This window comes from Bubalus kerabau, chromosome 6 (assembly GCF_029407905.1).
Source record: "Bubalus kerabau isolate K-KA32 ecotype Philippines breed swamp buffalo chromosome 6, PCC_UOA_SB_1v2, whole genome shotgun sequence".
NCBI lineage: Eukaryota > Metazoa > Chordata > Mammalia > Artiodactyla > Bovidae > Bubalus > Bubalus kerabau.
The window spans coordinates 92,570,067-92,591,083 of record NC_073629.1 but is presented as its reverse complement, the minus strand read 5'-3'; the positions used below and the strand labels follow the sequence as shown (position 1 = coordinate 92,591,083).

Below are 21,017 nucleotides of genomic sequence, written 5' to 3'. Positions count from 1 at the left end.
AGGCAGGGCTCTGCCCACCTGGGTGGACTGGCGTCTGTCAGGATGCACACAGCCCACCTTCCACAATCCTCTCTCTTCCTGGAGTTTGGAGGCAGGACTGGCGTGCTTTAGACAAAGTCCTCGGGGTTCCTGGATCAGTTCAGGAGAGTGGAGGCCCCTGGATGGATACTGAATTTCCCACTAATGAAGGCTTAGGATGAGCAATTAGTTGGAAAATTAGGAGGTGACTTATTTGTATCCTGAGATGGTGAAGTTCTCATACAAGTTACAAGTCAATTTTATCACCTCTGTCGCCAGTGACCACAACTGTATACACTGACAAATAACACACACAGGAGGGTTCTTTCTATAGCAGAAAATCTTTAAAATTAATAACAACGAAAACAATTGCACACATGTGCATGGCAGGCTATAGTTTACATAGCTCTTATCCATTTATGCTCTTCTCTGAGCCTCATGCCAGCTCTGTACCAAGAGAAGTAGGGCAGAGTCAAGGGCTCCGGGAAACTGAGGCTCAGAGAGAAGGTAGTGACTTGTCCATGGTCACTAACAAGTCAATAAGACCTGCTCTCATCCCTACTGTGGGGTCCCAGGGGTGTCAGATGCCAGGTCCTACCCTCCCCACCTACAGCAGCATGAGGACCACGATGGCAATCACCATGAGGACTCCGGCCAGGATGCAAAGGCCCAGGAAGACGATGTCACTGGTGTCCTGGGCCACCATGGCCACGGGGCCCTCTAGCGACTCCGCCTGGTCCCTGGGGGGTGCCTCCTGAAGGTGCTCGGCCGTGGCAGCATAGGGCCTGAGCCAGTGGGAGCCGGACAGCAGGTGCGCAGAGGCCTCCTTGCGGCGCGGCTCGCAGCGGACCTCGTACTCATGGGTGTCCTCCCGCCCACCGGCTGAGAAGTCGATGTACAGCACGCTGACGATCACTGAGGTGTTATTTCTTCTCTGTGGGGGTCAAGAGGCACTTGCTCACACCTAAGGGGGCCAGGACTGCCCCTGCTGCCCTAGCGATGTGGGGACTCAGTGCCAAGGGGGCAGAACTCCAGAGTCGGGGTTCCAGTCCCAGCTTGGCCACTGACTCCTTCCCACTCACAGCTTCAGGCCCCTTCCCCAACCTGTAAAAGGGGCACTACCAGGATATCTGGAAGGACAGTATCAGATTCGATGGGTCAGTATTTGCTCTGGCTTCAGGGAGGTGGAATCTATGAAAGATAGCAACTGTAACAACAGGGACATTTGCCATGTTCCAGGCTCTGCCTTTAAGTGCATTATCTCATTTAATGCTCATGACAACCTTCTCTAATTGGTACCATTAATATCGCCATTTGCCGAATGAGGAAAGTGAGGCCCAGAGGTTAAATCCCTTGTCTGAGGCCACACAGCACCCAAGTGACAGGGAATATATTCTCCCCAGAGCTGCTCGATTCTTAACTGTGCTGTTAACTACCACACCTCACTCAAACCAAAGAATGTAGAACCAAAGGGGACTTTCAGGGCATCTCCCTTCCTTGGGAGATGTTTAATCTCCCTTCCTTGGCAATTCACAGATGTGGCCACTGAGGCCCAGCAAAGCCATAATTTGCCCAGAGCTAGGGCCAGAAGCCAGTCTCCTGCCTCCCTGTGAGATGCCATCTCCCTGGTGTGATGTGACTTTCCTTCTGGAATCTTTTGGCCCAGTTGTGTCTGCAGTGATTCTGTATCCCTGTGGTTGAGTCCAGGTCAGTCCAGCTTCATCACCCAGGGGTTGGGAAGAGCCACTGAGGAGTGAGATGTGGGGAGCCTGTCACACTGCTGCCCTCCCCACCTGCATGGATGAAGGAGACAGGAGTCCAGATGCCCTGAGATGGTGGGGCTTTGGGCCTGGGGACTGAGGGACAATGTTTTGACAGATAGTCTGTTGTGGTCTTGACTGGAGACTGCAGTTATGCTGGGATACTCTCCCCAAATCTCGAGCAGCCATTACACTTCTCAGACCTCCCCAACTGCCCTGTCTGGTTCCGTTACTGTTGAGCAGTGCATGTGTGCTAAATCACTTCAGTAGTGTCCCACTCTTTGCAACCCCATGGACTATATAGCCTGCCAGGCTCCTCTGTCCATCGAATTCTCCAGGCAAGAATACTGGAGTGGGTTGCCATACTCTCCTCCAGAGGATCTTCCCGACCCAGGAACTGAACCCACATTTCTTAAGTCTCCTGCAGTGGCAGGCGGGTTCTTTACCTCTAGCACCACCTGGGAAGTCCTAGTTATGAACTGCTGCTGCTGCTGCTGAGTCGCTTCAGTCATGTCTGACTTTGTGCGACCCCATAGACAGCAGCCCACCAGGCTCCCCTGTCCCTGAGATTCTCCAGGCAAGAACACTGGAGTGGGTTGCCATTTCCTTCTCCAATGCATGAAAGTGAAAAGTGAAAGTGAAGTCACTCAGTCGTATCTGACTCTTTGTGACCCCATGGACTGCAGCCTTCCAGGCTCCTCCATCCATGGGATTTTCCATGGAGTACTGGAGTAGGTCGCTATTGCCTTCTCCGACTTATGAGCTGAGGCTCTTCTAAAAATCAAAGCTGCCTAGAAAGTGCAAGTGCACAGGAGGAATCTGCCATCACGGGATGCTGGGCAGCCCTTTCGGGAAGAGACTGAAGGGGAGCTACAGATCTGGACTTCTGTGGACCAGGCGACCTTGTAGGTCTCTCCCAACTCTGGGCTTCCAAAAGGCTCTGAGACCGTGACCCCAGAGGAGTCTTCTGCCTCGTGCCCTCAGCCTGTCTTGCCACCGGACTCTCTGAGGAGGACCAGAGTCCTGAAGTTTTGTGACAAAGAATTGAGAGGGTGGGAGAGACAGGACCTGAGAGTGAAAGTGGACCCAGTGAAAGGGCCAAAGCAAATCTACATAATAAAGAATGGAGGGAAAACCACGTAAAACGGGTGTGGGGGAAAGTTTCAGGGGTTTTTAATGAGTGAAACTTGAGGAAAGAGAGTCCACACATACGTGGTGTTATGGTTATGAGATCAAGTCTCTGTGGTTTTTAAGAAAAGTACAGAAAGGTTAGGGGCTTCCCAAGTGGCACAGGGGTAAAGAATCCTCCTGCCAATGAAGAAGACACAAGAGATACAAGTTCAATCCCTGGGTCGGGAAGATCCCCTGGAGAAGGAAATGGCAACCCACTCTAGTATTCTTGCCTGGGAAACCCCATGGACAGAGGAGCCTGGCAGCCTACAGTCCCTAGGGTAGCGAAGAGTCAGAGATGATTAAGCAACAAAGCACGCACGCACAGAAAGCTTGTCCTGCCTTTGGCCACCTGAACTGTGCATCTTTGAAAGCAACTCAATGCAGAGACTGGTCCTCATGGGTCTACGACTTATATGTGTTACACTAAGAACCCATGAGTCTAAGGTTCCCGGCTTTTATGTTTCCATAGTATTGATGCCAAGCTTCTATGATTATGAGGCTCTAAGTTCTAGCAGAGGTTCTGCAACTCTGAGAGCCTGAGTGTCTAGGAGTTCTTGGTTCTAGATGTCATGATTCCCTGCTTCTGGGGCTCTCTGTCCCCATCATCTTATGATTCTATGGAATGTGGTTCTGCCCCTAAAGAAAACCGCTCGGGGATTTAGGGCATAGAGTAGAGGTGAGGGCAGATTATCTTGGCAGCCAAGACTGACTCCCACTTCTTCTCTACTCAGGTCAAAAAGATGGTGGTTGCCAGGAGGCTGGGGGAGCGGAAGGTGAACTGGAAGAGCCAGAGGTACACACTTGGTTAATGCTGGGTGTGGGGGAAACATGGTTTGTTGGAAATCATGTGATTCTGCCAAATCACGAATCCTCAGATACCATGGCCTTTCCCCTTTCCAACCTGCCCCTAAGAATACAAACACCCAGGGTGCTTGGGCAGCCACCCAGTGATACTAAAGGCCCCAAACCTGGGTTCCAGGCTTCCAAAATACAAGGACAGTAGAAAATCTTCATTTGCATACCTCGCTGCCTTTGGAGGGAGGTGAATCCTGTCTCTTGAAGGGCTCTTTTGTTTTGTGGAAACCAGAAAAGGATTTGGATCACAAGGTAGTCCAAAGGACCCCCTCCCAGGGAGGGGGTGGGCAGGCAGGAGGCAGTAGCACTCAAACACCTCTGTATGTTAGAGGTGGGGACTGTGTGGCCCTGGGGAGCTCCAGGGAGGACAGGGGAGAGCAGGAAAGCCGCCAGAAACAGTCAGGACCTTGACAGAGGGGCCTCCAGTAGGGGCTGTTGGTCGTCAGCAGGTCGTGCAGCAGGATCACCCTTCTCCATCTCCCCTACTTGAGCTCCTTGTTGTGTCTACATTGAACAAGTGTGATGAGGAGAAGGAGAGGCTGAGTTCCATATCCAGCAGGTGTGATGACCAGAGCCAGGAAGAGAAGCTGAATTCTCCAGTCTGGCAGGTGCCTCTCCCCAGGGATCAGGGCCCCAGCCTCGTGCCAGCCCTCATCCCCCTACCTGAGACTCAGTGCCGCAGGTGTCAAAGCGGGCCTGGATCCGGAAGTTGCTGCCCATCTCCTGGGCGGCACAGCTCTGGCTTCCCAGGTAGACTTTGGTCCGTTCTAGTGGGGCCAGCGCCTGTGCAGAGATCAGGATCTGGAAGTCGGTGCGGGTGCAGCTCACGTTCATGGGCACCACTGGGGATGGATGGGAGAGGGGAGCTGGAGGCCCTGCGGGCAGGCAGTCTGACCCCCCCCCCCACCTTCTTCAAGCCCCTGGCCAAAGGGTGGTGGGTGGAAAACCGAGGCCCAGAGAGTGAATGGTTCATATGCAGTCCTACAAGGACATATTTACATGTCTTTCTCCACTTAACTCCATTAGGCTATGAGCTCAGGGCAGGGACCATTCCTACTTCTCAGAGTCCTCTAAGCCCAGAGCTTGAAAGGTGAATATACGATTGAATGAATGAATTTTGTTAATCATAATAGAAGCTACTATTTGCTGATCATGTTTGCCATATACCAGGCAATTCATTCAATCATTTAACAAGTGTTTACAGCCTACGATGTCCAGGCACTATCCTGAATGCCAGATATAGAAATGAAAAGAAAAAAACCAGCCTCACATGCCTACCTTCTTGAAGCTTACATTCTAGTTGGATGAGGGAGCAATAAATATGTAAAATACACCTAAGTGTCAGAGTAGGAAAATCAAGGAAAGAAAAAGATGGAGACGAGGAGAGCAGCATGTATGCATGGGTGGAGTTGGTGTAGGGGCGGGAGGGACTGCAGTTTGAAAAGAGTGGTGAAGAAAGCCTTATTCTCCCTCCTCATACCAACCCCATGAGGCAGACACGTCTAAGTCCGTTTTACAGTTTTAGAGCTCCGAGCTCTGAGAGGTGACACTGTCTGCAGTGTCCAAGCTGGCATTTTAACCTGTAAAGATTCCACGGTTCCTGCTCTCTCCACCCTGTGTGGGAGCCCCCGCACCCCCTCCCAGCAGGACGGTCTGACTCCAAGAGTCTGGGTCTGTGGGAGACTGTGTGTGCATGTGTGTGTGCATGCGGGTGTGTAGGGGGCGGTGTTTGCTGGGGCAGGGGTGAGGTTAGGAGGAAGGACGTGGGGGTGGGGAGCGGGAGGGAGGAAAAGGAAGGAGCTGGCAGGCAGAGGCCAGGAACTCTCAACCCCTCTCCGGGAAACGCCTCAGACATATTTCAGCCTCTGGTGTCTGGGCAGGCGGGGATTTATGGGCCTGCCGTCTCCCACGATGATCTTGGTGGCGCTGAACTGTGTGTCACCCCTGATTGATGCTGAGGCTGTCCTCCAGCCGGGAGGCCGCCGACAGCCTGGGCCGCATCTGGATCCTGGCCCAGCACGAATGCCCTGTCTGACCCCAGGCTCCCAAGGGCATCAGGGAGAAAGGGGGTGGGCGGGAGTGGGGCCCTTGCATCTGAAACAGGAGCCAGGAAAGGAGAGGCCCACCCTCTGTCTCTGGAGGGACCAAAAGGAGAAGGGGCTTGTCCAAGATCACACACAGCTGGGAGAGAACCCAGGCCTGGAAATAAGCCCATCTGAACAAAGGGGACTTTGCAGCTCCTTCAGCTGGTATCTTCAGTTTACTGAGACCTGTCAGCCAGCTGTGGCAGAGCTCATGGCACCTGGATCTCCAAGTGCCATCCAGGAAGAGGGCACTCTAACAGAGGAAGAGTCCTCCTGCATGTTTCTGGGTGGAGGTGACTGAAGCAGACAGAGGGAGGGTCTGCTCAGGTCACTTCGCTGCCGCTAGCTTGCTGCAGCTCTCCTGGTTCCTTCCCCTACCGGTCAGCCCCACTGGATGATCAATGTGTGTGTGTGCATTAGTCACTTAGTCGTGTCCAACTCTTTACAACCCCATAGACTGTAGCCCACCAGGCTCCTCTGTCCATGGAATTCTCCAGGCAAGAATACGGGAGTGGGTTGCCATTCCCTTCTCCAGAGGATGTTCCCAACCCAGGAATCGAACCCAGGTCTCCTGCATTACAGGTATATTCTTTACTGTTTGAGCCACCAGGAAGGCCCAGCAGCATTTGAATGTGGTCCTAGTCTGTCTGAGCTCAGCCACGAGCCTCCCCCCAGGCCCTGCTCAGCCACACAAAAAGCAGGAGTGTGAGTTCTAGCCTTGCCTGTGCCACTGCTGCCTGCGTGACATCAAGGTCCTTTCTTTGCATCTCCGTTTCTACACCTGCATAAGAGGCTCTAGCCTGGTCAGGTAGAGGGCAAAGTGGGTCCAGAGGACAGGCTTTTCTGGGCCCATGGCCCTGGGACGGGTGGTGAGAGGAGGGGATAGATGGTAGATGCTGTCAGCTGGCAAATCTAACTGGCACTATGGAGGATGGAAAAGCTGAGTGCCAAGTTCCCTAGCCAACTCTGCAGCTAGGCACAGCCATATGATCAAGCTTGAAATAATAAGATCAAGAAGAAGAAATTTGAGTGCTTCCAAAAATGCTTTTACTTTCCTGATAAAAGGACTTTTGTGGCTGGCACTTCCCCTACCCTCTTCCAGACTTGAACACGGACATATTGCCTGGAGTTGCGGCAGCCATATTGTGGTCATGAGGCTGAGAGAATCTCAGACATGCAAACTTGGATATTGTTGAGTCCCTGAACCAATACAGCAGCTGACTAGCTCTAGACTTCTTGTTATAAAAGGAAATCAAAGGTCTTGAAAGATCAGTAGTTTTTCAAACCACTGTCAGTCAGGACTTATGACTGTACAAGCAAGGTTGTTCAGCATTATGAACATAAATCGTATTACCATATTTTGTGCATTGCCCCTGGATACAGAGAATCAACCATACCACAAGACAAGCCAGGGGCCCATGGAGGAAAGAGACAGATAGAGAGGAATTGGGAATCGTAGATTTGGAAGCTAGAAAAATAGGGCACTATAATAGTGAAAATAAGCAGTCACACTGGGGCAGCCTCAGAGGTCCCAGGGCAGGAGTCGGCAGTGATGTAGCCACCAGAGAAATTGGTGCAATAGAGGAAAGAGGGATGGAGGAAGGAGACTGCAAAGTCCTGGGACCCCAGCCTCGCCTTCCCCCACAAGCACACCCTCACCCTCTACCCCAGCTGACCTCCAATGTAGGCCACAGAGAAGCCCCTGCGGGTGGTGCTACGGTCCGTGTGCAGCACAATCAGGAGCTGGTTGTGGCTTGAGGTGACTGGGGGTGGCAGGTGGTGGCCACACCAATTCCCCAGCAGAGGCGCCTCCTCACTGGCCCCATCAAAGGCTGCTAGATGGTCAAAGTCGCAGGTCCTCGTCAGGCTGTTGGGCTCCTCCAGTTCCAGGTCTAAGAAGAACACCTTGACCCGGTAGCCAGGAGGCAGGCGGATGGTCCAGTGGCACCGGATGTTGTTGGGGTAGGAGCTGGGGTACTGCGGGCTGGAGAAGTTGCCCCGCACTGCCGTGTACACCTCCTGGCATTCTCCTGGATTGGGGAGAGCAAGTCCAAAGGAGCAACGGTGAGAAGGGTGGAGACTGTCATCTTCTGCAACCACAGCTTGGGCAGCAGGCACCATAGGGATCCTAAAACCACCCCGGCAGGTTGTGGGCACCATGCAGAAAGCCAGACAATTAATCCCAAAGCCTGCTTTAAACTGTAGCTAGCTGAAAACTGGGACTCTCACTCCAATGGGCAATCCATTGCCTGAGTGTTGACCCTGCTAGGAATTCAATAAAAATGTCTAATACCTGTCCTCGGAGTTGAGTCCAAACTTGGACTTGACAGGCAAGATGGTTCATGACCTTGCCCCTTTTCATTGAGCCCCACCTCCAGCCTCACCAAACATCTCCTAGTACTATGGGCACACAAACCCTCTCTGTCCTCCATGCCATATGCTGATCCCTCTGCTTGGACTTTCTTGGTGGCCCAGTGGTAAAGAACCCACCTGCCAATGCAGGAGATGTAAGAGACATGAGTTTGATCCCTGAGTGGGGAAGATCCCCTGGTGGAGGGCACTGCAACCCACTCCAGTATTCTTGTCTGGAGAATCCCATGGACAGAGGAGCCTGGCAGGCTACAGTCCCTAGGTTTGCAAAGAGTCGGCTACAACTGAAGCGCCAAACCACTCACTTCTTGAACACCCTTCCCTTCCTTCTGCCACTGTTTAACTCCTTCAAAGTGAAAAGTGAAGTTGCTCAGTTGTGTCCGACTCTTTGTGACCCCATGGACTGTAGCCTACCAGGCTTCTCCCTCCATGGGATTCTCCAGAGAAGAGTATTGGAGTGGGTTGCCATTTCCTTCTCCAGGGGATCTTCCTGATCCAGGGATCGAACCCGGGTCTCCTGAATTCCAGGCAGACACTTTAACCTCTGAGCCACCAGGGAAGCTTTAACTCCTTCAAAGCATTGTTCAATTCTCTCCTCCTCCAGGAAGTCATCCATCATTCTTACTATTAGATATCACAGATCACAGTGAGTATTCACTGTTTTCTTCTCCATCTCCTCCACCAGAGTTTAATTCCAAAGAGTCCATTCATTCATTTATACAAACATTAATTGAGTGTCTTCTATGTATCAGGTATAAAGATAAATCCATAGGAACTCGCAGTCAGGCAGAGGAGATCAACATGCAAACCACATACAGAAGTGACAAGCGTTAGATCACTGCTATGAAAACACTTCTCGAAGGAGCTGAAGGAAGAGAATAAATCAGAGGGTATCAGGAAGTCTTCACAGAGGAGGTGACATGCTTGTGCCTTGGCATCAGCCAGGCAGGAAAGAGTGTGCTAGAACATTTCAGGCAGAGAAAGAGCAGGAAGCGCCAAACCCAGAGGCAGAAAAGTAGAACTCCTCCCCTACCCCCCAGCATGCACAGAGCCCTGGGGGTTTCGCTGCAGTCCTCCCACCTGAGAAGTAGTAGGCCTTGAAGCCGCGGCCTCCAATGTTGAAGTCAGACTTGAAGACCACCTGCAGCTCGTGGCCCAGGGACACAAGTGTGGGGGGCCTGGCACCTCCGCAGTAGTGGTGCTCCTGGGCGGGGCCGGGCCCCCCAAGCACAGCCACGTAGTCGTACGTGCACTGCTCACTGCCCTCCACCTGGAAGTCCACGAACACCAGCTTGACGGTGGCGGGGCCAGCGGCCCGGATCACCCAGTGGCACTCCACGTTGTTGGGGTAGTTGTTGGGGTACTCGGGGCTGATGAGGACCCCTGAAAGGCCAGTCAGGACACCACCACACACATCTGCAAGGGAGCCCACTTGAACTGGCACCCTCCCCTGGCACCCCCTTCTCCTCCCTTGGGAAATGCCACTCCCACAAGTGTTCACCAGGACCCTTGGCACCACCCACTGAGCACTTGTTAAGTGGCGGGAACAAGCCATCTTTTTAGCCATCACCCTAAGTGTCAGACGTGACAACGACTAAACGATGACAACAGAAAAGTAACCCCATGAGGAAAGCAGGGCGGTTTCCCCATTTTACAGTTGGAAAACTGGAGGCAGAGAGAAGTTAAGTAACTTACCTGTGTGAGTTTGCATTCACCCAGACAGAGCCCAAGAGAAGGATCTGAGCCCAAAGAGTTTATCTGGGAGAGACAGGGGACCACAGGTGGGCACTGAGGGAGACAGGGTGGGAGAGTGGGGGCATTCACCCACCAGCCCCTCAGAATGTAGGCTGAGAGGTAGGCTGCCACAGCTTTGGTAAAAGCTCTCAAACAAAGAGACATGGAGGCCAGCGGGTGCCATTGACAAGGCCCAAGGGACAGAGCAGGGCCCTGACAGCGGGTCACCCCGCTGGTATCAGGGAGGGTGAGATGTGACTAACTACTGAGTCTGTACACTTGACATTGTGAGTCTCACTGTCCCTCCTACCAAGGCCAGTGGGGCACAGAGGCTGAGACACCTCAGACCAGGAATATTATTAAACCTCCATAACAGATGCGGAAACTGAGGCTTAGAGGGAGGATCTGAAGAAGTAGAGATAGACTTGAAGTCTGAAGATAACTGTGTTCTCAGCTCTGCCTTCTATTGCTCTGTGACCCTGGACAAGTAACTCAGCCTCTCTGAGCCCCATGGGAATATTAGAACTCATAAGACTTGTTCAGTCAGACCCACCAGGCTCAGACTCATGCAGAGTTTGAGAAGTTTCTGGTGAAAGTCCTTTGGAACCTGATGCGGCCAGTGTAACCAGGAGCTGTGTGATGGTGAACGCTGTGGCCAACTGGAGGCCACCAGCAGGAAGGGGCACACGAGGTTGTGTCTCCTGAGACTGCAGAATCTCATCCCCTGGCAAGGCTGTATGAATGGAGCGCTGTGCCAGGCAGCTAAGGACTTGAATTCTTGTCCCAGAGTTTGCCCTTCCCAGATGTGTGACCATGGGAAGGCACATTCCTTCTCTGGTCTGAGATGTATTGTTTGTGAAAAGAGAGGACAGGTTTGACAGTCTGTGAGATCCTTCCAACCTCAATACCCTTAGCTTTCAACCAGTGTTAGCAAGGGCTTTCAAACTTAGCAGGGACTTTCAAACTGTGTTCCAGGCCTTCACAGTGGCCCTGGGGCATCAATCTGCAGACATCTGGTGTAAATGTCATTCTTACACTGTATTCAAACTTTTTTTTGACTCAATGAAAGATAGAATCCACAGTCACATATCTCAAATGTAAATATATCACTAATTGGAGACCATCAATATTTACTGATGTTTTCAATGATTGGCTTAAAATAAGTACATGTTAAGAATACGAACTTATAAACTAAATGCTTACAACAAAATGCTGCCTTTACCTCTTTTATATATCAGAGATTAACATAAAGCTCCACCTGATGTAAGGGTACCCCTGCTTTTTTAAAATATTGGAAAACATTGCACATGGTACTATAACTTTGATATCTTAATAATCTAAAAATCTAGGGATCTAAAATTCCACCACTACCATTAGATCTGTCTGCAGTTCTCCTGTTTCAGCATTCTACAAATCTATGCCTCCAAAGCCAGCGGGGACTGATGTCCATCAGCTTGTGCACGTGCGCACACACACACACACCCGCCCCCGCCCACACCCTGGCCCTGATTGCTGTTGGTGGATGCTGTGCACCAGGAGCCTCTGTGGCACCCATTGTTTGAGCTGACATGAGGAAGGCCTTTGGTTTTGGCCTTGGGAGAAGGGAGGACGAAGGAGCTTTGAGGGTGAGCAGAGAAGCCTGAGGAAGGAGGAAGGAGTCTAGCAGACATGCACTGAGAGCAAGGCCTGTGCTCCCCTGACTAGCCTGAGGGCAGGCGCCAAGCCCGGCTGGGGTTAGGGACCATGATGTAAGGGGCGAGCTCAGGAAAGGCTTTGCAAAGGAGAGAATCACCAGCTCCACACAGACCCTGTGCCCCTTCCACTGCTGAGGACGTGACGGGTAGGGGGAACTCAAGTGCCCATCACATAATAAGATGCCACAGAGTGCTGAGGAGCAGGGGCAGCACAATGTCCCCTCCTGTGTCCCAAGGCCACTCAGGGGTGAGAGGACAAGGATAGGCGAGGACAAGAGGCCTCATTCCTGAGCACAGTAAGACCCTCCGGGGGCTCCCAGGATAATGGAGGGAGAGGAGGGGAGTGCTGCCATGAAGGTGGGAACACACAACCACCAAGACTACCAACAGAGGCCAATTCTGCCCCATGAGCTACGAGAGCAGGGGCATCCAGGTAACAGGGCGGCCCACACGCTAAGATGCCCAGACCCGGCCTGTCTTATCTGCCCCCACCACCCTCCCGCATCCCACCCAAGGCCACACTCTCCACTGCCAAGTCCCCCTTGCCTTTCTGGTAGCCCGCAGAGAAGCCGCGGCTGGCCACGTGCTTGTCTGAGTGGAAGACCACAGACATGACGTGCCAGGAGGAGGTGAAGGGTGGCGGGGGCACCCTGCCGCAGAACCTCCCCAGCAGGTTGCCCTGGTCCCCGGAGGCGCCGTTGTAGATCTCCAGGAAGTCGAAGCTGCAGGTGTCGTGGTACTCCAAGTCAAAGGCGTGGAAGGTGAGCAGCACGGAGGAGCCCTCGGCCACCACGATCAGCCAGCTGCACTCTGTGTTGTAGGGGTAGAGGCTGGGGAAGTTGGGGCTGGAGAAGTTTCCAGAAGGTGCTGAGAGCACACCCCCACATTTGACACCTGTGGCGAGAGGGAAGAATGACCTAGAGTCGGTGCTGGGGTCTCGGATCATGGCCCAGCTTCAAAGCAGGGTCTTTGGGATGGAATGAGAGAGCAAGAGGCCATGGCCCTCAATCAATTCATTTATTCATTTATTTGTTCATTCATTTACTTAGTCTTTAAATACTACCAAACATTCTTTTATGCATTCAATAAATATTGTTTGAGTGTGGGGCATTGTTGTAGGTGCTGGGGTTATAGCAGGAACAAATAGACAAAAATTCTGGTGGGGAAGATAGTAAACATAATAAGGAAAATATGAAGTGTATTAACTAGTGATAAGTGCTCTGGAGAAAAATAAAGCAGGGGAAGGAGATAGGAAGTGTCAGGTAGGCCTGTAATTTTATAGGTAGAGGGATTGAAACTGTACCCTCTGCAGTGGAAGCGTGGAGTCTTAACCACTGGACTGCCAGGGAAATCCCATGGGCCTGTGCTTTTAAATAAAATATACTAGGCACTAAAGATGTCCGTTGGGGAATTCAAAAATTAAAAGTAATATTACCCACCCCCATCCTGAGTGAAAATGTGCAGTCTATTACAAAGTTTAAAGTACATTCTTATATGTATGTATTTGTTTATATTTTGAAAAAGAAAACAATGGGAGGAAACTAATAAAAATGGTTCTCTATCACAGGAAGAAGTAAGCAGCGGGAGGAAACAGGTGTGACTGTTAGACATCTTTAAATGCAAGTTATTTTATAATTTTGACTTTTTAATCATGAATAATTTTAATATAATTTTTAAAATATCAAAAGATTAAGTAACCCCAATGCCATAGAAAGTGAAAGAGGAGAGTGAAAAAGTTGGCTTAAAACTCAACATATGGAGCCTATTATACAGAGTGAAGTAAGTCAGAAAGAAAAACACCAGTACAGTATATTAATGCATATATATGGAATTTAGAAAGATGGTAACGATGACCCTATATGCGAGACAGCAAAAGAGACACAGATATAAAGAACAGACTTTTGGACTCTGTAGGAGAAGCCTAGAATGGGATGATTTGAGAGAGTAGCGTTGAAACATGTATATTACCATATGTGAAATAGATCGCCAGTCCAGGTTCCATGCATGAGAAAGGGCCCTCAGGGCCGGTGCACTGGGACGACCCTGAGGGATGGGATGAGGAGGGAGGTGCAGGGAAGTTCAGGATGGGGGACACATGTACACTGAAGGCTGATTCATGTCAATGTATGGCAAACACCACTATAATATTGTAAAGTAATTACCCTCCAATTAAAATAAATTAATTAATTTTAAAAAAACTCAACATAAAGAAAACTAAGATCATGGCATCCGGTCCCATCACTTCTTGGCAAATAGATGGAGAAACAGTGGAGACAGTGAGAAACTTTATTTTTGTGGGCTCCCAAATCACTGCACATGGTGACTACAGCCGTGAAATTAAAAGACGCTTGCTCCTTGGAAGAAAAGCTAGGACCAGCCTAGAGAGCATATTAAAAAGTAAAGACATTTCTTTGCCAACAAAGATCCATCTAGCCAAAGCTATGGTTTTTATAGTAGTCACGTATGGATGTGAGAGTTGGACTATAAAGGAAGGAAGCTGAGTGCGAAAGAATTGATGCTTTTGAACTAGGGTGTTGGAGAAGAACTAGGGTGTTGGAGAGTCGCTTGGACCACAAGGAGATTCAACCAGTCCATCCTAAAAGAAATCAGTCCTGAATATTCATTGCAAGGACTGATGCTGAAGCTGAAACTCCAATACTTTGGCCACCTGATATGAAGAACTGACTCATTGGAAAAGACCCTGATACTGGGAAAGATGAAAGTCAGGAAAAGGGGATGACAGAGGATGAGATGGTTGGATGGCATCACTGACACAATGGACATGAGTTTGAGTAGGCTCCGGGAGTTGGTGAACAGCGAAGCCTGGCGTGCTGCAATCCATGGGTTGCAAAGAGTCGGACACGACTGAGTGACTGAACTGAACTGATAATTGGAACAAAGGAAGTGTGCCAGTGTCAATAGAAACTAAGATTTGCAGTATAAGAGGAGAGAGATACAAATTAAAACTAAAAAAACTAAGTAGAACTCGTGAGATCCTTCATTTGAATTGAGAACATCACTATGAACTTAAGATTTATTTTTATTTCTAAAAATATTAATTTATCAGCTTTGTTCACTAAAAAGCCTAAAGGCAATAATATTCCAGTAGTACTTTGTACCCCTTCAACTTAAATTAGGAATTTAAGTCCAACTAAATTAGGTTAAGATTGTTATGTCCAACTAAGATGAACCAGGACTCCTTAGAGAAATAGTCAGGGGCAGAAAACCTACAAAATACACTTGGGACATCTTGTCAAGCTACAAAGTAAAGAAGCTATCACAACTGCTGGGATTGTGTCAAAAGACACAGAAACCCGCTAGAAGGTATAATTGGAGCTTCAAAAAAGATTTATTGCAGTGAGTTGAAACCCATCAAATATATAAACATTTATGAATTCATAATGAACTAAAAAAATTAAAAGAAATTAAAATGGAACTTATTGATTTCTTTTAGAGATTTCTGGGGCATGAAGTCATTTTCTTCTTGCTACATAGAGAAAGAATTAAGCATTTAATTTGCCTTTCTTGTTATAAACTATATGCATTTCAGGATAACTGAATAGTTGATGAAGAAAAAGTATTATTTAAAGAAGACTACAGAAAGAATAACAACTTTAGGGACTTCCTTGGTGGTCCCCCGGACTCCACGCTCCCAGTGCAGGGGGCCTGGATTTGATCCCTGGTCAAGGAACTAGATCCCACATGCTGCAAATGGGTTCACACGCTGCAGCTCAAGATCCCTCATGCTACAACAAAGATCAAAGATCCCACATGCCACAACTAAGATCCAGAATAGCCAAATAAACAAAATTTTTTTAAAAAGAACAACAACATTAGAAGACATAAGTTTGCAAACCTTAATGAAATCATCATCATCATCATCATCTATCCTAATCATGAAGGAAAAAGGTAAATGAGGAGAGGTAAAACCTCCTTAAGCAGATAAATATTCTCCGTAAAATTATTGCAACTTTGCTACGGTTTGAAAATTTTTATAATTAAAAGATACCAGGCTTCTCTGGTGGTGCAGTGGTAAAGAATCCACCTGCCAACGCAGGAGATGCTAGTTCAATCCCTGGTATGGGAAGATCCCACATGCTGCAGAGGGGCTAAACCTATGGGCCACAACTATTGAGCCTGTGCTCCAGACCAGGGGAGCTGCGACTATTGAGCCCATGCGCCACAACTAATGAAGCCCGCGTGCCTAGAGCCCGTGCTCTGCAACGAGAGAAGCCACTGCAGTGAGACGCCCTTCACTGCAACTAGAGAGTAGCCCCTGCTTGCCACAACTTAGAGAAAAGCCCAACAACAACAAAGACCCAACACAGCCAAAAATAAATAAATTTTAAAAATTATTTTTAAAAATCATTTTAAAAATACCCCAAAAGTTACATTTATAAGAAACTTTATGGTGGATGGATGAGGCTAACTGAACCGACTGGTCAATCTTAACATCAAAATGGAACACTGGATAATAGGTGACCTGATGAAACACCTATAATATCTTCTTATAGGGGAAAAAAAAGGAACCTGAAGCTAATGAAATCTCTGGATCTATCTACAATTTAGAGGAATATGGAAGCTAGAGGAACAGTCTAAATGACCCCTTGAGGACACATTCAGCCCAGTCCAGAATATGGGAAATTCTAATGACCCAGGTGCTTCAAAGTAAACAAGGTGGCAGGGGGAGACACAACTAACATATTTTTAAAAAGGCTCAACCAGAAGAAAATATACACGGTAAGTTCCTTGACTTTGGTCTCAGCAACAATTTTTTGGATTTGACAACAAAAGCAAAAATAAACAGGTGGGACTACATTGAACTAAAACCTCCACACAACAGAGGAAACTGTTAATAAAATGGGAAAAGAAAAGTCTATGGAATGAAGAAAATATTTGCAAATCATACATCTGATTAGGGGTAAATATCCAAAATATATAAAGAATTCATACAAATGAAGACCAAAAAGAAAACAAAGTCTGCTTTAAAATGAATAGAGAAATTGCATAGGAATTTTTCCAAAGAAGTCATACAGATGACCAACAGGTGCATGAAAAGGTGCTCAACATCACTGATCATCAAGGAAATGCAAGTCAAAACCACAATGAGATACCGTCTCCCATCTGTTAGGATGGTTATTATTTAAAAGACAAGAAACAACAAGTGTTGGCAAGGATGAGTGGACAAAAAGGAATCTTTGTGCACTGTTGGTGGGAATGGAAGCTGGTGCATCCTCTATGACAAACAATATGGAGGCTTCTCAAAAAAAAAAAAAAAAAATAGGACTCCATATGATCCACCAGTTCCACTTTGGGCATATTTCAAAGGAAATGAAAACAGCATATCAGAGAGTTATCTGCATTCTCATGTTCATTGCACAGTTATTCACAATAACCAAGATATGGAAACAACCTAAACGTCCACCAACAGATGAATGGAGACATTATGACATAGGATGGTACTCAGCCTTGAAAAAGGCATTCATCCTGATATTTGCAGCAACATAGACATTGAGGGCATCGTGCTAAGTGAAATAAGCGAGACAGAGAAAGACGGATACTGCATGGTATCACTTATATGTGAAATCTAAACTGTCAGATTCATAGAAACAGCAGAAAAGTGGTTGTCAGAGAAGTCAATTAAAAAAAGAGAGAGAGAAAGACTCAAGAGTCAAATACCAACCAAAAGCACTGTGTGAACCTTGTTCAGATTCTGATTTGAACAAACCAATTGCAATAGGATTTTTTTGTCTTTGCAATAGTTGGGGAAAACGGAACATAAACTGAGTATGAGATAAAATTAAGGAATTGTTATATAATTGTAATACTATTGGGAATATCTATCTACTGAATATATATCTGTTGTATATACTCTGAAATATTTATGAGTAAAATAGTATATTTGAGATGGTCTTTAAATTTCTCTGACCCTCCCCTGCCCCACACCCTGCTAAAATGGAGATGGGGGTAGGATAGAAGAACCAGAGAGCTTCCCTGGTGGCTCAGATGATAATGAATCTGCCTGCAATGCAGAAGACCCAGGTTCGATCCCTGGGTGGGGAAGATTCCCTGGAGAAGGGAGTGGCAACCCACTTCAATATTCTTGCCTGGAGAATTCCATGGACAGAGGAGTCTGGCGGGCTACAGCCCATGGGGTCACCAAGAGTCGGACACCACTGAATGACTAACACTTTCACTTTCTTTAGAAGAACCAAGAAAGGCAGAATGTTGACAATTGTTGAAGATGGTTGATGGAGACATCAGGATTTATTATACTATTTTCTCTACTTAGTGTTTGAAAATGTTCATAGTTAAAAGTTGAAAAAAAAATGATCAACACATTCTTAGTCACCTTGTCAGTGAAGCGTCCCTCAATCACCCTATTTGCAATTGAAACTCTTTCCCCATCCCTCTGCCCGTCTCTCCCTTTTCGGCTATGCTTTCTCCATAGCACCCACCACCACTGAATGTACTATTTACTTCCTCATTTGTTCAGTTCACTGTCAGTCTCTCTCCACAAAACTGTAAACTCTATAAAAGCAGGGATTTTCATCTACTTTGTTCTCTGCTATATCTCAGGCATCTGGAAGAGCTCCTGGCATAAAGCAGGTGCTCAGTATATATTTGCTGAATGAATGAACGAGTGAATGATCTAGTATCATCTTCATAATATCCCCATAAAATAGGCAGCACAGGTGTTACTGACTCCATTTAACAGATAAGAAAATTGAGGCCCAGAAAGGGAAGTTACCACTGTAGCTGACATCCTGTTTGGGTGCACGCAGCACCCATTCCTCTATCTCTTGCAAGAACAAGCCCCTGATTTTAGACACTGTTCACTTCCCTTGCCTCCATATGGTAACCCTCCCACATCTTTCCCTGACCCAGGGAGGACACGTGAGCCTAGCTGGGAAATCCTGAGGCCTCCACCACTGCCACAGTGACTGGCCTGGGGGGTGGGCCTGTGCCACCAGAATCCTGCTGCAGAATGCCCAGATGAGAACCTTTTATTCCCTGGTCCCTAGGCCGGGAGTTAGAGCTCTGGGTGGGACCATGCTCAGGACCCATTGAGAAAGCATGTCAGTGGATGGCAACAACCACGTGACAAGCAGAAATGGCCGGGAACCCGAGCAGCCCAGCTCAGCTACACTCTTGCCTCCCTGGTGACAGAGCCAGTGCATTTCTCTTCTTGCTTCAACTCATCCAGGCTGGGTTTCTGTCCCTTGCAACCGAAAGCATCTTGAAGATGCTTCACCAAAGTTCCTGTAAGAGAGGCACGTTTGTCAAGCATGTGCACTATACATGCCTGTGCTGATTCAGAATGGGTCCCTCCCTGGGGTGTTCACAGCTAGGGGGTAAGATGGGGGGAGTTAGGCAAATGAGACAAAGCCACGTGGTATGAATGTGCTGGGGCCACACAGGGGACTCTGGGGTCCAGAGGAAGGGAGGCCAGTCTTGCTGGAGCCAGCCCTGTAAGAGGAGGGACACGGGAGAAGGGGGTGTTTGGCTAGGAGGAACAAAGGCTTCATAAGTTGGGGAAGATTCGGAGGGAGGAAACAGCAACTAAAGGCTCAGACTCACAGTCACTTAGCCTCCCTGAGCCTCAGTCGGGCATCTGTGAAATGGGGATAATGACCTTGCTGGGTAGCTGGGAGCACAGATAAGAGAAAGCCGTGCAAGGGCTACAAGATGCACACCCAGTTCACAGCAGGTCATCTGGCCCCGGGGGCAGGTCAGGGCGGGAGTGGTGTCTGATCCATGCCTTTATGTCAAGAGGATAGAGGGACAACCTGTCCAGTGACTGTCATTGTTGTTCCCCCAGACCTTCCCACTGGACGGGAAAGGCCATGAGAAGGTTGGAGAAAAACTCTTGTGGCCCAGGAGGCCCCAGGGGCAAGCACAGGTAAAAGCTTTGTCCTTCAGGCACCCTGACCCCCAGGGCCACTCCAAAGCCTCTGAAGTCCCAGTGGCTAAAAATGGGAACAGTTAGTCTCTCTGATCACCCCGGCATGGAGTAAGATGCCTGGGTGCCTTGCCCATCTCTGCCACCAAGTAGGTTTCCTTCCTGAGACCCCCTTGAGCCTGCAGGAAGACAAGGCACAGATAGCTGCTGGCTGAGCCCCACTCCACATGAGCCCCTTGAAGACAGGTGAGTGATACTGCCCTGGCTTCCCAGACAGACTCACAGAGGACTGGAGCCCCACAAAGGACCTGGGACCAGGGTGCCAGAAGAGGGTTCAAAGAGTGCCAAGGAGGGGCATCTGAGGCTGATGAAGGGATGTGGAAGTCTTCCTGGAGAAGCTGGTGCTTGAGCTGAGCCTGAAGGATAAGCCAGGTGTTTTCAGGTGGAAAAAGAGAAAAGGGACCTTCCAGGCAGAGGGCACAGGGGGTGAAAGCCCTGAGGGTGAAAATCTCCTGAAGGGAATGTGATCCTTTGCCAGCGCATGGGATGCCCAAGGGATGCTGGTAACCAAGGCTGGATGTTATATAGAGATTGGAGCCAGACCTGGGTGAGGGGGCGGTTGGCTTTATAGAGAACTTTGATGTCACTTGGCTGGTGATGGGAAAGTACAGCAGGCTCTCAGGAGGAAAATAAGGACCCTTTCCAGCAACAAATCTTTACTTGTTCTCTGAGCCATTCCCCTCACCTTTGGTAAGCATGCAGTCTTGGGCAGGTTACCTAACTTCTCTCTCTCTCAGTTTCCTCATCCGTGGGAGACTGATACCTATCTTGAAGTTTCTTGTGAAGATTAAATGCATTCATGCATAATGCATGGAAAGTACCCAGCACATAGTAGGCACTCAACAAACACTGTCTTTCACCATCTCAGAAGCTGTACAACTCAATTCAGCCAACCCTCCCCAAAAAGGCCTTCCACTTTCTGGCCTCTCACATAGAAACCTCCTGAGACCCCACCGCCACCTCCCTCCCTCCCGCCTCCCTCCCAGGTCCTGCCTGTCCGCAGCAGCTCCTACCTTTCATGGCTTGGGCTCTGAGGTCTGGGCCCAGCAATGCCACTGCCAGCAGCAGACAGAATACCAGCTCCACCAGCATCTCCTCATCAGGTCCCCGCAGGTCTGCAGAGCTCAGGGCAGGCCAGAACTTGAGGGTCTGAAGCGGGGGAAAGAGAGGTGAGGCTGCAAGGGCCTCCAAGTTAATGGTGGTGTGAATAATTCATTGGGCCCTCGAATTAGTAAGCTGATCCCCTGAGCTTCCTTCACTCCACCCTAAGGTGACGGATCTAGTGTCACCGGGTTGACACTTCTGAGATCTGCGCTGGCCACACTGGGTGGGGAGAGGGCTGGGAGAGAATCTGGTGGTGGAGAAA

The 21,017-nt window shown here is 48.9% G+C and overlaps 1 protein-coding gene across 1 annotated transcript; it reads right to left on the bottom strand.

Annotated features, from left to right (window-relative positions):
* Positions 1 to 625: 625 nt before the first annotated feature.
* Positions 626 to 20,743, bottom strand: CDCP2 (CUB domain containing protein 2). The gene is made up of 6 exons (XM_055586951.1): positions 20,665 to 20,743; positions 12,235 to 12,582; positions 9,341 to 9,676; positions 7,567 to 7,920; positions 4,470 to 4,648; positions 626 to 952 (listed from the first exon to the last, which is right to left on the bottom strand). Exons 1-6 carry the CDS (start codon positions 20,741 to 20,743, stop codon positions 626 to 628), a joined length of 1,623 nt encoding a protein of 540 aa, XP_055442926.1.
* Between the last annotated feature and the right edge of the window lie 274 nt (positions 20,744 to 21,017).